At 36.1% G+C, this 18,486-nt stretch overlaps 1 protein-coding gene across 5 annotated transcripts in view; it reads right to left on the bottom strand.

The window, feature by feature from the left end:
* LRBA (LPS responsive beige-like anchor protein) overlaps window positions 1–18,486 on the bottom strand; it is a 373,617-nt gene that overhangs the window by 220,170 nt on the left and 134,961 nt on the right. For all 5 annotated transcript variants that reach the window (XM_064416678.1, XM_064416675.1, XM_064416676.1 and 2 more), the window contains exon 37: window positions 1,966–2,132. In XM_064416678.1, coding sequence (XP_064272748.1) covers window positions 1,966–2,132 — 167 coding nt within the window. The remainder of the gene's footprint in view (window positions 1–1,965; window positions 2,133–18,486) is intronic.

Below are 18,486 nucleotides of genomic sequence, written 5' to 3'. Positions count from 1 at the left end.
TCTCTATAATTGACTAAAAATATTGATGTAATGGCATGGGTCTGATTGTGATTTATTAAAACCACTGCCGATCCCAGGCCAGCTGCCAGCACTGCAGCCCACTGATCGTATGGCATTAGAAAAGCCATCAATATTGAAACAAAATAAATGACATTAATGGGAAAGTATTAGGCCTTCAGAGCCATGGCTACAAGCAATTATATGGATTCCAAAGGAGGAGGAAAAACAAAAATACCACAAGCCAAATATTAAATTTACATAAGAAAAACACTAATATAATATTTTGAAGCAAAATCAAACATATCCCAGAAAACATTATTTTAGCCCCTTACTAAAATATTCCATTAGAATTACAATCATTGCATATATTTATTTTTTATGTGTTTATGATGACTAAGTGCATTCTCCCTTTGCCATAAAGAGATTTGGTTCTGTCTCTAATGCCATTTGAATTTCTAGAATTATGTTAAGTGTGCTGCAAAGTGCATTATGTGATATTTCTATTTTGCTGTAGATCATTACTATGAAATGGAAATTATCATGTCCATATTTTGTGCACTTCACAATTTACAAGCTGATTACATAAACCTTATTTGGGGGCTATCAGAAAACAGTTATCCTTCAAGCATTGAATATTTTATCAGTTACCCTCTTCCCTTACCAACTATACCAGTATTACTTCACCAAGCAAGACACACCTAAAGAGCACATAGGATTCTCTGTTTCTTAGCAAAGCTTCTGAAAAGACAGTAATGATAGTTTGAAATCCAGAAACACAAACAGATGGAGCAAACCACAAGGTACACACTCAGCAAAATGACAGACATACAAAGTACTTAAAGCAATCTGCTTTCACACAATGGTAATACACGCCTTACTAAAAATTCCTGGAAATCTTCAAATAGGCTATTGGTTTTTTTGCACCCTCATCATTTTTTTATTAAACAGTCTTTTTAGATTTAAGCATAACTCACTTAACAAAAGAGAAACAGCATTAAACACTTGAACTTTTCATTTTTAACCTTATAAACTAGAGCCCAAAATTCGTATTAACAGCATGTTTGCAGACATCCTATGCCACAGTTTGATGACTTCTAACTGGAACACTTCCAGTTAATTTAATTTTAAATTTTTTTGCTATGTTTCCATATATTATAGAAATTATTAGAGCTTGGGAAATAATTTTCTTTTTCTTTCCAGAAGACAAGTAGTCACTGAACGATGAATAAACATTACTTGGAAAAAGAGTTTGTTGTCTACTCACGTATTTCTCTTATGCCTATTATTCCATTACATTCAAACAACAGTATCTTGACACATGAGCATATTCAGCTAGGTTCTAGCCTAAATATGTTCCACGTATTTGTAAGTATTAATTAAGGTAGTACTACAGGAACTTGAACTTGCATTTCAGATTTGCAAGTGAAAGATAAGCACACGTCCCAGCTAAAGAAGTTAGACAAGTATCCCTGTAATGAAGGTATGGGCTGAGAATTCCAAAAGGAATTAATTCTGAATTAATCTGGCAGTACTGCTTTTACTTTCAAATTACTAATACAAATCCCACCATTTCCCTGTAACTCAAAAAGATGCTTGTTTGTAAGAAAAGAAAACAAGTTACTGAACTGTGGTTCAATCTTGAATCACATAATACACCAAGAAGAAAGCTAATAGTAAGAAAGCATTTAATTTTAAAAATTATTTTTCAAATAAACTATAGGGCTGGAACATTAAAAAAAAATACTATCACACTTTTAAAGCAAAGTTGAAAGTCACAAGAGACCCATCTTGTTTTTCATTGCTCTAACAAAACCAGTTCTCTGATATTCACTCATACTAAAAATGGACACAATCATTTTACCATTTTTCTATTATTTTATTTAAAAGAAACCCATGCTTACCTCTGACCATATGTCACATCACCAGAGCACCAAAATATTTTAAAACACCACAAAAACGCCTTACCTTGGTGCAGAGCTTCCCCAGGCTCCATGCTTGTCTGTCAGGATGTTGATAATTTTCTGTATTAGTTGTGTTGCAGTCACCTGGTCCCGGTACTTGGCTGCCGTGATCAAATGATGACACATTTTTTCTTCTTCCCGTTTGTCTGCAGAGTACTGGGCACACAGTGACTGGCAAGAAAATAAATACTTTATTACTCTGCATTTTAATTACACCATCCAAAGGAACTTTGAAGCACCTTTGTATAAGTAATTAATCATAATTAATTACTTATACAAAACCCTCGCGAGAGAAGAATTAACCCCATTTTCCAGGTTTGAGAACTGAGACCCTGGGCAGCTGCCCACAGGAAATCCATCCAGAGCACCAAGCAGAGGATCTTGCTTGGCCATGAATTCTTTAACCACATCACGCACACACTCAAAATTTAGCAAAAGCCAACACATTAATGGCCATGAACGGCCAGACTGCATAATAGCACATATAAAAGTGGTTATGCCTGTAACAAAGTGAACAGCTTTATAAAAACAGTGGCAAATTTCAGAATAATGAATGTCAGCTAGCTGACCATTCCACTCCCATGACTCACTTTGATTTGGGGAACCAAGTGCTTGCTGTTGCTTACATAAACATATATCTATGAAAGTTAAGGAGAAAAATCCACATTTTTTCATATAGAAAACAAAACGTATCTGAGGACTAAATCAATCTTTACCCAGTGGCTTCTTGAAGTTGAGCACATTTGCAGGCCAGCATTGGAAAGTCAGTAACTTTCCCGGCAGTATTACACCTGTTGTACAAACATCTTCTGCTTGCCAATCTGGTCAAAAGAAAATTCTAGCAAATAAGAACTCCAAACTATGAGAGATTCTTTGTTACAACATTGTCTCATAGTTTGGGGTTTTGTTGACCTTCTGAAAATTTGCCTATTAATAAAGAACTCAAAAAGTGGGCATCAAATTTGTATCAACCCCTCACCAAAACCCTATTTCGCTGTACATGAAAACACACAAGAAATTCAAGTATTGGTAGAAACAATAAAGGCTTTTCTCCACTTCAGCACTCTGTCTGTAATTTCAGTTTTCATCTGGCAATTCCACAGATCACATATGCCAGACAAAGCATTTTGGCCTTTGTCAATGATTGGATTATTCTATGATCTAGTTAGTGGAATGGACACAAATGTCTGCCTAACAACAAAAAAAATCGCTTCTTCTTTGTGAAGCACAGCTGATGCAGACACTAGTACAATTATTTCTTAGAGGTCAGCTATCAGCACAATGTCATATGCTTTTCATGTTTAAAACAGTAACAACACTGTATCTATACAGTGTACAAGCCTTACAAACTCGCTGCAAATTAAAAAATCAGCAGGCTATGAATGCTATTTATATATGTGTATATACAAATATATATGTCATATAAAGTGACAGGAAGAAAAAATGTAAAAAAACCCCACAAAATAAAACTTGGCCTTGTGTAGATTTCCACAGACACTAGACAACAAAAATGTACTAACAGATGAATAAATTTTAAAGAGCTATTCCAACAATTTTAATATATTTAGGTATTTCCTCAGAATTTCCCCATGCTTTACAGCTATGCTCACCTGATGAGCAGACATCCAGGTGGACTGAAGAATAAGCAGCTGACTTTCCAAGTCAATGAAACATCAAAATTGTCTTTTGTATTCCTACCTGAAGCACTCTGCCACCCCTCTTCACAGAAATGTAAGATGACTAAATCATACCCAACACTGAACAGGATTTTTCCAGCTCTTTCTGAACCCAGCTGTCTTTTCCAATACATTGAACTATTTTGCACCCATGATGATTCCAATTTCTCTCTAGCACTTTGTAAATGTTTCACAAGCTGTTATTTTTAAGTTGCCTGAAAGGGCAGAATTCTAAAAACAAGTGAATAAGGTAAGCTAAGTAGTAAAATGTTTTAAAGTGCTCTTTAATGGATCCTCCTTTACAATTTGAACAGCAACTTTTCATATCTGACATAAAATCCATAGATATAAATCACATTAGAGGGTTATTCTTTCCCCATTATCAATCTCTGTCTCTTTATGGAACATTAAAGTCACATTTGACCTTAAAACATGATAAAATGGAAATCAAACTAGAATGTTTTGTAAAAGATATAGTGAACTTGTACCTTTTTAAAAAAAGTCTCTTTATGATGTGATTTTGAACACATTCTTCATTAAATACCAACAAGGATTTGCAAAATGTAGCTGCAACAAACGGAAAAAAACCCCCTGTATTTTATTGTCCTGACAACTTCCTCAAAAACACAACCAGCTTGTTATAAACTGGAAACAGAACTCCACTTTTCAGGAAATTCACCACTTAATATGAATAGAAATTTGCAATTATATACCAAAACTGAGAGGATCCTCCAGGCAGCAACCACATAAAATTATATCACTCTAGGAAGAACTTTTAGCCATTGCACGCTCTTTACAATATATATTTTGCAGAGAAAAAGAGAAAAAAGTCACAGTTTTGCCAGATATCTGTCACATATATATCTAGCTACTAACCCTAAGAAAGTTCTGCAAGAATAACCTTCTCTTTGATCATACAGGTGTCTCACCAACTGTTCAGTGGTTCAGTTTCTACCCTGTATATATGGCAAATATACAGCAAAATAGAAGTTATTTCTCCACCTCCCTCTCTCAAATACTTGGAATACAAGAGTGAAAGAAGACTGGTTCCACTAAAAGAATCACAAAAAGACCCATCCTAAAGTAGCCAGTCACCACTAGACTATTCTGAAACCACTCAAAAGCCCCTATTTCTCTTCATTTTCCCTTTTCCAGATGCCAGGTTCACCCGATGCACTGCTTCCAAAGGTGCAACAGCAGGATATAGAGTGGTACACAGTCAATACTTCACACACAATCCCAATCATTCCATTTACGTAAAACAGAAATCCAGTTTGATTTCTGTTTGTGCACAATCTCAAAAAGTATTTTTACGGCTTTATTTCTTTTTTATTATTTCATCTCTTGTACCTGCAATGTGCACCCTTGTCATGCCAGGATATGGTTTTACAAATAAGATACACACAGAGTTAAACAGAGCTGTCAAACCTTCCTTCCACTGCTGCCTTGGCCTACATGATTCTTGTTATCTGTTTGGGCAAGTGTGCAATGAAGCTATAATCACAAAAGTAATCCAGTCACACTTAGGATGAAACAAAATATTGTAAGGAGAAAAAAAAATGCATTTTCATATACACACCTCACAGGTTATCTCCAAAAAGTCTTAAATTCAGTGATTGTGGGAAGTTTTACAAAGGGAAAGTGTGTTAAGCATGGAATAGAGGCAAGGCCCTTGTTTTCCAACCCTTCATCCAGAACAGAACAAAATCCTTCGCTTTGCCATTATCACAGAACAGGGTTTTTCCTCTCTCCCATTGTCTGGCCAAACAAGACTGCAGGCAATTTGAACACGTAGGTTATCTAAAGATTCATTTTTAAGGAACTTGAATTCTGAAGGGCCACAAGGTCATCCAAAAGGCAAGTTATAGATATGAAAATACAGTACATTCTGTGTGCAGGAAATACTCAAGAAATACTGACAGGGTGAGTTAGTCTATTCTGCCTGTCTATATTTCAGTGAGGAGGAGGATTAACCTAGTTTTTAGAACTATTTTATCTTTGATCTTTACAAAAATGTCAAGTAAAAGATTTTTTTCTGCATGATACCATCTGCATTGCAATTTTGGGGCTGCACCTCTGCAGCCCTAAAATTACAATGCAATGCTTTCTACAGGAGATTCAAAAGTTTACTAGTGTCGGGTTTTTAAAAGAAATGTTGCACCTTTTTACTTTTATTCTTCAACTCTGAGATCACTGAACACTTTTACATATGCCAGTTCCTTTGTCTAATTTAGCTAAAAGCTACTGGCTTTGTGAACACCCTGTCTCAGAGGGTATCACTTAGGAGGAAAAGTCATCCATAAGATAACGCACAGTCTTGCCACTAATGCAAATTCCCTGCAAATAAGGATATTTTAGTAAATGAAGGAGCTCCTCAGTTCTCTGCTTTCACAGATCTCTGCACTTGACCTCTGACCTGAGGTTTAAAGTCTGGACTAAAAATGCTACCCAGGGAAATCTTACAAAGACTCCTGAATAAGACTTAGAAAAATGAAAGCTTAAAACCTCAACAGCGAACAAAAGTCAACCAATGACAACGTCTGACAGCCACCGTCAATTCTGAAGTGATGCCTCTGTCATCCAACGACTCCAAGTATTGATTTCTCTCAGCATGAAAAAAGCTTAAGCCAATGAAATAGATATAGCATCATCCCCCCGATAATAGCCATCAAGGTTAACACCAGCAGAACACTTATCAAAGTATCTCTTCTATTTCTTCTTGTTTTAATGGACTGAACACAATGCAGTGGCTTCTCATCTCTTCAACCCATGGTTTTCCAAAGCTCGTTTATCCACTTTTCCAGCCTTTTATCTGATTTTTACATTAAAAAGAATCTGCATCTAAATCAACTGTTTGTAATACAAATGGGGCGGGGGGTAGTGGGAGAATGAAAAAAAAGTCGGTTTATAGCCAGACATTCCTGAGGGGGAAAAAAAATGTGCATTTAAAATAACAAGAGGAAGTAAAAAAAAACATGCAGTTGACTTAGATCATACCAAACACAGACTGGTAAAACTATGGTCATGACCAGAAAAAAAAAATAAAACAAAAACTACCACAATCAATTTGGGTTTGTGATTAGAGAGAAATGCAAGGATCTCAAGAGACATCTGGCTTTAATCAGTGCTGAGTCAACAGCTTTATTTTTTACCTTCAAGTCTCACAGAATTAAGCTTTAGTAAACCCAAATAAACACTAGGCAACAGCACTTTTATGTAGATTGTGTATTTCAAGTAAACCCAATTTAGTACAGCAGGTAAATGAGACAAACTAATGTGAGTTCAGCTGGAAAAAAAAGCAGCTGTCAGAATAAAGAAATAGTGAAGAGTAGAAACAAATAAAATCAGATTTCTTCTGCAGTGTCCACTAGCACCACAGACCTTTTTTTAAACTTCTTTTACGCTTATCTAATTGATATTATTTGTGAGACAGCAGCACCCTCGGATCAGAGTCAAAGACAAACAAGATCTCTACCTTTTTGCTAGAAACTGGGATTTCCTACACTATTCCAGTATTCTAACTCTCTAAGCATCACTGCTAACCACTGGCATAAACAATATGAAGGAAGAAATGTTCTTTTCAAATCCAAGGACCTGTTTTTACTGTAGTTATGCACAAACATTGTGCATTCAATTGACACACTAGGACAGGAAATTTCCTACCCTACTCTTTTGCAAATCCAGTTTATCAGCAGTCCCTTCATGCTGCTCTAGCTTAAAACAGTCTAAGAGCCTAAAAGCAACACATTTCAGCAATAAATTTAACATTTTTGGGTTCACATCTTCTAAGTACAAGGCATTTTTCAAGCTAGAAAGAATCCAAGTACCATTCCCTACGCTCTAGAAACAGAAAAGCTCAGCACTCCTGCACAGGTGGCTCTGTGCTCTCAGGTTTGATATTAAGAAAAAGAGCCAGGGATGATTTCTTCAGCCATTCCCCAAGCACACTATTTCACCCTTGTGACATTCAGTGGCTTCAACACCACCACAGAGATTAGTGCTGTATTCACTGAAGAATTTCTAGTCCAGTGCAGCCAGCAAACCAAATCCACTAACAACTTCTGGAACTGACACATAAGGAATACCCACTCTGTCCAAAAAATTGCATATACTTACATAATCTAAGGATTCACCACACATTCTTAGTGAGGGCCAAATTAAGGTCATACTGGTGTGTTATTTCACAGGTGTTGGATACTTCATTTTGCTATCTTTTCATATTGTCCTTTCTATGCAACTTAAGTTTTCAAAAGGGGCTAAAATAACTTTTAATCAGGTGAAAACATATAAGTACTGAAGTGGATCAAATTCAAAGCTCTGGAATGTCCTCATTCATTCCCTTATTGTGACCACCATCTCTGCAACTGTCTCACTCCACTGAGGCACAGGAAGGATTTCCACTTCCTTGAAGGTGGGAACAAAGCAGTGCAGCAGTTTTGGCCCCAGCAGCCAAATGAGTGCTTCCCCAGGATTCAGATTTCCAGACACCTCGCTGCCAGCACAGTTCTTTTACAGCTCACAGCACCATGGCTTGGCACAGGAGTGACACCTGAACAGATTGAAAGTCACATGCAGTTCAGATGGCACAGCTAAACCTGAAATGAAGTCTCTAAGAGCAGGTAGCACACACCAGTGATGATTTCTGAACAACACAACTTACCAGTTAAGAAGCCCTTAAAGGTACTACGTAAAAAGCAATTTTTCACAAGTTTTGTATCCAATTAATTCTGAATAATTTTTCATACTAGTGGCAAAAGCTGCATTTCTGTAAGTGGGGAAATGATAATACCTTAAAACACAGAAAAAATGGACATTCTCAATGAGGGGGGAAATGTAGCCAGAATGATTCAGACAAGCAGATAAACCAAAGGATAATTTGGAACGTTATTACAATATACCTTGTACCACTAGTTCCTGTCATAAATGCTATGGAGCATTTTGTAATGAAGTTCCAAATAAAGTCACTATAAATGTGGCTTCAGTCTCTGGCTATAAAAAAAAAGTGAAAGGCATTTGCATGACTTAAAATTCTTTAATTTCTATAGCTATCAAAGAGACAGCTATAAATACTTAGGTATAGCAGTACTTAACACCTGACTTATGTTAATGGTCTCCAAACTTACCTTGGAGGAATGTGTATTTTTATATAGGTTCATATAAGTCACATTCGTATTGTATGTAGAATTCTAAGCAAAAATAATCAACATGCCTCTGTTGATTTTGTTATTTCTTGCTTGATATTCCTGCTACATCACACTTACTAAATTTCCCTATAAATTTGCAAAACACAGGCAAAGAAAATTCATTTCCAGCCAAAAACCTCTTCATAAACAGTTTCCAATCTTATGTAAAGTTCCAGCTTTGCAAAAGGCAGAAAGATTAGCCCCTTGAGATATCCCTCCAGTCTGGGGTCTGTGTTTCTGGTTCTATTTTATACACAGCTCCCCTCAAACACTTTTCAGGTTTCCCTGTTTAGTGTCTTGGATTCGGAACACAACCCTGATTTTAATCCAGGAGTTTGAGAATGTATCAAAATCTATCAATTCATGAACAAAGAACAGAGAGATCACATTCATTTGAGATAACAAGCATTGAGGCATAATAATTTCCTATCTTGCCATGACGGGTTGCATGCCAGCAACAAGCACATCTTTAATAAACATCAGTTCTTTGGATATCACATTGTTCTCAGACCTGACTGGGTTCCTAAAGATGTCACTTATAAGGCTTAGTGGGAAAATGGAAAAAAAAAATTAAAAACATGTAATTGTCCTTACAAACACAAATTCATTCCCTAAAGGTAACTCATCTGTCCTTCACCAGTTTCTACCATGAGCTCCAAGAGCTAATGTAGTGGTCTTGATGTCTGACCCTACCTTAAGTCATCCTCATCTGCAGAAACATTTCAATGAATTGCTAAGGAAAAGTATTAAAGCTGGGTCTTGGTTTGTTTGATTTGTTTTTTGTCAGAAAAATTTGAAATTACTAGAGAGAATCTGTGAAAAAAGAAGGATTACATAGAATTTTATTCTGAAGTCTATTCAAGAATAACATGTTCAGTGCTGCCAATTTACAAGTTTCTAACGTACACTCCAAAATTGCTCTTTACCTCTTTGTAAAATGAGATTCTTGAGAGGCTTTTTCTTTCCACGGCCAAGTATTTTAAAAACAAGAGATTTTGATTAAGATGATGATGAAAAGGCAAAGACAAAAAAAATCAGAAGCAAAGAGAAGTATTTTTAAAATATGGTCTATATGGTCTTTTATAGCAGTTATTCTTTAAAATCATTCCTAGTCACTTACTTTGGAAACATGTTAAGAGTCACAATCCCAGCTTTGGCTTAACCTCTGCCTTATACTAAAGCCTCCTGTCAGAGCTCCTATAGCATCAAACTATGAAAAGCAAATTGTTTTAACTTTATTTCTGACCCTCTCGTTTTTCTCCTGTGTTTCATTCCACCTAGAGCATGAGACCTTTCTCTTTACAACTGATTCTCATGCATTAAGGTAACATGATTTTTAATTTTAGAACATCATGAAAAGTACAAGACGTTTTCTTAACTAGCATTTTTTTATTCAGAAAACATTCTACCACCCTTGAAAGGTTGATATTTGGCTCTAAAATTTGTTAGGGGCAAGACAATTTAATTTCTTTTATAACTGGGTGATTTTACTATCCATAAAAAGACAGTATTTGAAATATTCTCATTACTGAAAGCATGAGAAGACAACAGCCTCTGGGTTTTTTTGCAGAAATCTTCAGTGAAAAACACTCATCCATACAACTCCAGATCCTTATACGGAGCAATATGGAACACAGACTGAGAATATTGCTCTAAAATGTATATTCTTTTCTTGCTCTCTTGGTGTAAATGAAAAGACTGCATTGATGCAAGAGACAGTATTGCAACTACCACAGATGCTCCCTTCAGAGAAATTGAGAACGATGTAGCACCAAGTAGTTTCCACTGGTATCATCCTTTATGTTGTCAATTTTACTTTAAAAAAACTATATTATACTCCCTAAACGATTTGCTTATCTTTATATAAGAACAGCTAAGAGCCACTTCCTAAATTTTCTCTTTATTTCTCATTTCAATGCTACTTTTCAGAACTTGTGAAATATACCAATTTCAAGGTTATGATGTTCTTGTTGAGTTTTGATTTTGGCTCTGTTTAAGTTCAGCATACAAGGATTTTCTCTCTGTTTGTTCTGGGTTTGTTTGTTTTTTTAAATGGTATGAGGGTGATTTTATATTCACCCTCAATACAGTTATCAGCATTTTCTACCAACAGCTGAACTCAGGGATGCTGGTGTAAGAACACAAAACCGATTACACGTTCCAACTGCACAAACCTTGCTTAAGTAGACTTTCCTAATTTAATTCAGTGTAAAATAATAAATTCAATACTTGGAGCTTGTTATGTTTAGAGAACAAAGGCATGCAGAATAAAAAAAAAGCAACAGCAATTCTGTGGATTTTTAAAACACAAATCTGAGTTTTGGTGTGAATTACAGTTCACTCATTAAAATTATAGGTTTTGAAATAAAGTACAGTGACTAATCAAAATCAGCAGCTTCCACCAAGCATGCACAAAACTGAAAGAAACTACTGAAATTACATAAAACATTATATAAAACACATGTAAGCAACAGTTATTGGACATACCAAAGAGCCATGTAACAACATCTCTCACACACTTTAACAGCTTCAGTTACACTCCAGCCAATAAACTACTTCAAATATTCCAAATTTCTGAACAGCTTCAAACAACTGTGATTCAAAAATAACCCAGGAAACATTCTTCCCTCCTCTCGTGCTGACCACATAATATTGCCTTGCAAAACAGCATTGGGCCAGTGCCAAGATGAGTGATGCTGGCCACAGGGCTCTCAACAACTGCTTAGAAATAAGATATTTGGGGTTTCTAACAGGCAGCACAGGAAAAAAAATCAACAATATTTTAGAAGTCAGAATATCTGATTTTTTTTCTTTTGTGAGTGTTCCCTTGGGACCAAGGGGCAGCATGGAGCCAGCACTGGTGAGGATGACCCAGCCCTACTGGTGTTAGTGGAGAGGGAACAGGGCCAACACTGGCCCCTGGTCCCAAGTTATGACAACATTTGTTTCACAAATTCCACACATTCTCTATAATATAGCAACCCATCCAGTAACTGAGAATTTTGCTGCTTTATCTGTCAAGGATTGGCATCAGCCACAAAAGATGGAATCTCCAATCACTCTAAGGACAACAGACAATTCAGGACAGTTTTGTCAGACTTAAAACTCAAGTTTCTGCAGGGACAGGCAGGGAAAAGGCTTGAAGGAGCACAGACTTCTCAAAATCCATTAGGCCATAATCTTGGCATTACTATTTAGACCTAGAATTTGTTCCAGTAAATTGACCCAAAAAAAAAACAAAAAAAAACCCAAACCAAACAAAAAAAAAAAAAAAAAACCCAAAAAACCCAGTATCATAGTCACTATCATCACCTTCCAAGCCCTACTTCCAAGAGATATCAAAATCTTTGAAGAAGCATTTTCTAAGTAGTGAATTACTAACAGGGACTTAAAAATGTGAGCAGGAAACACCTGAGAGGAACAAGTGGTGAGAAAGGTAACAGGAAACATCTTGTGTGAAGGAAATAGCAAGGACAGTTTGGTCTTTTGATTGGTAAATCTTTCTAAGGGTTGACTCTGCCACTTCCAGTTGGACTCCAGATTAACTGTGAAATCTAGAGGTTTTTAACAGTGAAATCTACAGGTTTTTAAGTCGCTTGGAAGCTCCCCTGGCAAAATAATCACCAGAAGAGCCTGACACATCTTCCTTTTCATGATCTCAGACCATCTCAAAGGAATTGGTTCGGCTTTCTCCCATTTAGGTCAAAGAGAAAAATCAGTAGAGAGACTCATCCTGTAACCACTTCAATAAAAGAATAACATGAAGCAGGAAGGAAAATATTTTTAAACTCTGTTATAGTGATTCCCACACTAAATACAAGGAAGTTAAGATAAAAACCTGGACTGCAAAGCAATGATGTAGAAGAGGCAAGGTGAAAGGACCTTTCAATTCCACTTAAGAATTCTGATTAGTGCAGTCTTGTTCCCTTTCCTGGAAAGCTGCACAGATCTACTCAGAAATAAACAGCTACCTTTGGAAAAGATTAGGAATATCACCCCTGCATGGATGTGGCTCAACAGTTCTCCGCCATTTTCACCTCCCTGGATCCCAGACATCCCCATCTACTACAGAAAATTGTATCAATTTAGTTGTAAAATCTTTATTTAAACAATTACCATCTCTTTTCAACCATCACTCAAGAAGGTGTTTATTTCTGCACACCACAATATTCTGCATCCATAATGAAGCATTTTCAGTGAAAGGCTGAAGCTTTCAACGGAACAAAAAAGTAAATTATTACACTAAATGAAACATTTTGTACAATTTTCTCCTCAATAATATTCTGAAAGACAAATGAGAAAAATACTCAATAGAAGAAATATAGGTAACAGGAAAAACCTTGACTATAAGTGCTTTCAGACACTGCTGACAAACACCTTCAAACATTTTCTAAGCATCTCAGTATGCTGTCCCAAAGCTGATTTTCATAAGTCACCTTCATGAACATCAAAAAATAAACCTGCGGGTATCAAGTCTGTCAACCCTCAATCGGGAGACTGCATTAACAACAAAAACAGACAATTCCTACTAAGATTTTAGTCCAAATAAGAGAATGATGAGGGCAACCACAGCTGACTTAACCAAGAAGCCATAGATCAGGTAGCTACTCAAAATATGGACCAGAATTTCAATTCATTACTTTATAGGGTCAGGTATGCCACATCTTTTAGGCACATCCAAACCTGGTTTGGGGTTGCAAATCAATCCAACATGAAGACACTTGTTCTTCCTTTCTTATATAGAAATATCAGGGTGCACAGGCTTGGGTAAATAATGCAGATAAAAAGCACATTTTGTAACCTTAGTAAGGTTCAGAGTTTAAAAAAGAAACTCTTTTTACATTCAGCTCTAGACAGTAGTTTAGTGTGTCAGTAAATGAGTGCATACTGCAGGTACCCAAACTTGTACAGGGTTTGTTCTTGCACATACAGCTGCAGAGTGAGCTGCCCTCATAAAGTCGCCTCTAAATTTGCATTTCAACCACGAGACACTACAAAAATATTTTATGAGTAACACAAATAACAACATCCTAATACCTGTATGCACCAATCTACACCAGTAACTTCAGAACTGAGAAGCTTTTACATGAATTGCAGCTGTAGTCAAGTGGATGGGCTTTAACCCAATAACCTGAACTCAGGTCAGTCATAAATAGTGTTTGTAACTTGGTTGCTTTTGCCAGGAAAAGCCAAATGAGAGAAAAACCACACAGAGACAGCACTAGGGTATAGGGAATTATTTTAAAATTTTGTGGCCGCTTTCTTCAATTGCTGTTATAAACAACCTTTTTACACAAAAACAATACTTTTGAAATTGAAATTGTATTTAGAATATTCAAGACTACTGCCAAAAGACTGTCAAATACATCTGGACTACAAATGATAATATGTTGAATCAAAAGCTAACACCCATTTAGCAATCAGATGCGTATTTCATCCTTAATGAAGGCCAGAAAAGAAGAGTTCACTTTATTCTGGATGCAGGTATCAAAGCAGATCTCACAAAGAAACACAGGCGCATCATCTAAGGATCTTTTTCACATTAAGAATCCTATTAGAAGGAAAACACTAAAAGGTAATTGAATTTCCCTCAGTTATCTTCATCTCTGTCAGCTCCTGCTACAATAACTTACTCTCCAGAGCAGAGATAACTCAATTCTGTCCGGCAAGCATATGTTATGAATCTCCAAAGCAAACTTGTCTAAATCATTCTGGTCTTCTATCAAGGTTGGCTGTAGATATGAACTCTGACAGAAAGCAAACAAATTTATTTTCATCTTTTCAATAATTCGCTTCCCTGTGCCATGATGGAAGAATCTTAAAAATATAAATGTTTCCACTAATTCTGGAATTATAAAGACTGGTTGAAAACACTTCATGTGAAAGTTAATGCTATTAAAAACGCTTTAATTCCCTAGACAGTTTTAACAGAAAAAAATTAAAAAGCAGGTTTGGGTTCCTGTAGGCAAAATAGAAACCAAATTATCATGCTGTAATTAACACTTTTTTCAGAATGGTTTTGATATTTTCACCTTCTGTGGAAATGTGAAATGGGGAAATAACAACAGAAGAACACACTAATTTCTTTTTTTTTTTCATCAAAGCTCTTAAAATATCAGTAAGCACAAATCCTCCACTCACATAAGCAAACTACTTTCATTTAATAAGTCACATTTTGGGAAGGTATCATGACTTATCTAGCCCAACATCATAAAAGCAAAACAAAAGAAAAAGCAGCCAAAGAAAGGGTATATGAGAAGAATCAGTGGAGCTAATTCCAGAAGGAGAGGAGAGAAAATATGAGATAAGAGCCTGGTCAAACTAATATTAACTGTACAATTCCTGTCAGTTTGTTTCAGGCTCTACAACATATAGGTAAAAACAGTCTTCAGAATGAGTGAATAATGAATTGAGAGAGCTCCTTGCTGACACTCAGCTACTCATAACCATTTAGTCACAAAGAAGATGTGAAGAACTGGAGGGGAAGCTTGGAAGACCAAGTCATCATCATCATAACACAGCACAGGAGCTTCACCTTCAGTAATAAAACACAGAAAATGATACGATTTTAGATGTAAAATTATGACCAGTGCATGGACCTTTATCTTTGCTCCTTTTTGCCATAATTTGGCAGATATTAGAATTAATCCTTCAATACACTTGCCAAAGTCAGCCTCCCAACTGTAAGCATTGAGTGCAGTCATCAGCCATTATCAGCAACAGCTTTATTCTATTAATTACAACAGTGTAATGAACAGGAGGTGCTCTAGGAAATACTGTTTGTGATCCATGTCTCCAACCTGACTCACTATCAGGGAAAAGGCATTTTTCAACCCAAGCATCACTTCAAATTGCAGAAGGGTGGGAGTGTATTCTGGGAGAGTGTTACTGTATTTTCCCTTTCAATAAGCTCTTCCTTAAGAATGCACACTTTGACATAGGGTAATAGGCTTGACAGTGAAGCCCAAAGATAATAAACACATAACAGGAAAGAAATAATGCTAAATGAAAATAAAAATAAGTTCAAGTTTACAACTGAGCAGAGTATTTAAGTCCAACCTACCACTTGAAATACTGAGAAATAACACCTTCAGCTATATAGACCCTGAAGATCTTCTGTGACATTGTCAGCTCCAATATCAGAATTATTTTAACGTAAAGTGTTTCTCATTTAGATCAAACTGAGTTACATTAAAACATATAGGAGAGATGTGTACTGTCACCAGTGTTTTTTCTTCAAAGCTGAACAATTCCTAACACTGTTCTTAAAATGGTACATAAGAAATACAAGTTATCTCTGGACAGAAATTTCAGTATAAAATATCCAATCAAACACAAACAGGATATTTGCTTTGTTAGTGCTAGAAAATTGCATTCTATTTACACTGTATGACTTCAGTCCGGATTATTTAAGAATCATTACCTGGCATGAGCTACCATAAAAATCCGTACATGAATAATAAATAAGGTAAACAATACAGGTTTATTTTTCATGAATAGGTGAGAACAAAAACATTTCTGATGGGAACATCTCATCTGAAGCAAGAAATTTCTTACCAGGCTAGCTAAATTTTCATATTATAAATATAAAAATATGCAGAAAAACATGGAAAATATTTTATAGACAAACCTGTATAAAAAGATACAATATTAAGGGTTCAAAGGAAACATATTCCATCCAAAAGAAGGCTTTTTTAAGAACAAACAGACAAAAAGCTAGAATGGCTAAGCTGTAGAAAGAAAATAGCATTCTTCAGTCAGTCTCCTCAAGAAAGGAAAACAGAAAAATATGTTAACCATGGCATGATAGTTTCAAAACCAGAATGAAGCAGGTCAAAAGAGATGGAGGAACAATTGAATAAAGCCATCAAAGGCCGCGTTAAATTATTTTTCAAACAAATCAGGAGGAGGAAGCCCATTAAGGTGTCTCTGTAGAGCTAATAGAAGATCAAAGGGTAAAAAGCACTCCAGGAACACATGAACACTCCAGAACAGAGAGGTTATGAAAGAAAACTGGGATGAGAACAACTGCTGAGACCAGGCAGGGTCCACTCAGGTGATCCAGAATAACTCAGGGATGAGCACGGCCATCAGCTGCATTGCTCTTGTTCAAACTGCCTCAGTGCCAGAGGAAAGAAATATGCCAAATGGACTCTGGAGGACTGCAGGGAGCAACATGGCAAGAAGTCTGAAATTTCTAGAAGGCAAACTTGGAGCTGTGTTTAAAGCAAAAAGCAAACAAAGGAATAAACACACTGGCAAGAGCCATCATTGCCTTTGTAAAGGAAGTCAGGCTTCATTAGACTTCTTTCAACAAGCCACTCGAGACATAGACAAGAAAGATCAAGCTCATCAAGTCTGAATGCCAAAAAGATATTTAAAGAAAAGCAGGATGAGGCAGGGCAGATAGGAACATCTTATGATGGAGTTCAGATGTATTCCCACAGAAAAAGATAAGTTCAAAGACCTATGGAGAGTAGATAATTTAAGCTTACTGGTAATTTCTAGTGAATACAATAATCTGTAACAGTACTTAGGAGAGGGGATAAACAGTTTTTAAAAGGAAGTTTATCATTCACAAGAAGAGAAAAATAAATAAATGCGTTAAATATGTAAAAGAAGTGAGAAAGGATAGAAAAAGTTGAAATCTCAAACAATGTAAAACACAGTGCATGAGCTTCCTGGATTTTTTTTTTTTAATTACACTTAATCTCCTTCATTTCACTTGAGACAATCCCAAAAATTGCTGCCTCAGGAATAAAAGAAATTTAGTCTCCTAGTTTGGGACTTGCCAGCATATTGCAGCAGAACAAAACTGGTTAATCCTCCCACGGAAAAAAAAGTATTCTCCTATACTCAGTGCTTTGTAAAGTGTTTATAATACCTCAAAAATAAGTTTAGAAATAAAAGTAATTTTTTTCTTCCTACTACTGACAGACAGATGGTGCTGTAACACCTAAACGTCCCAATGCAAAGGGCAGCATTTATTTAAAATTTAAATTTGAGAAAGTCAAGCCCATTCACAGCAATATGTGTCAAGCCTTATTTTTCCATGAGGGAACACCTAACTTCCTTCATGTTGCCCCATTACGTTTTTTCAGTCTTAATGACAACAACTTTCATGTGCATTCCTGCAGCTTGCACTATCCTTTATCTCCATGTGTTCTGTGGAGAACCATCACTGCTGACCCACTCTTAAAGAGAGAATTCCCACTGAAATCAGTACAAAATCTTTTGGTTTAGTAAATAAGGGCATTACTATTAAGTGTGCTGAAAAACACTTCGATGCACAGGTTCTATAACTAAGCAGCTTTTGTTAAAACCATTGGTAAACTACGGAGAATATGGACCCAGTCAAGGATTAAAACCTTCTTTCCCACAGTAACTTCTTATTAAATACAGAAGCAACAATCATCTACAGAAAGTACAAAAACCTCAAATACCTTTCTATAATTCTTTCAAGGGCTCTCAAACATTCCCTTTGTCTTAGGGAATATTCTGCCAGAATTGACATGCAGTAATTTTTAATCCTCTGATACAAATACCATATTTCAACATTTAATGCTCAGCGCACCAAAGGGGAAAAGATCTGGAATACAGAAGATTATGCATCAAGGGAAGCACTGGATTTTGCCTTCTGCCAAGGAAACAAAAAGCAAAAAGCTC

Source organism: Passer domesticus, chromosome 4, assembly GCF_036417665.1.
Source record: "Passer domesticus isolate bPasDom1 chromosome 4, bPasDom1.hap1, whole genome shotgun sequence".
In the NCBI taxonomy this organism is placed as follows: Eukaryota; Metazoa; Chordata; class Aves; order Passeriformes; family Passeridae; genus Passer; species Passer domesticus.
Note: the sequence above shows the minus strand (reverse complement) of the source record. Positions and strands in the feature narration are given on the sequence as shown.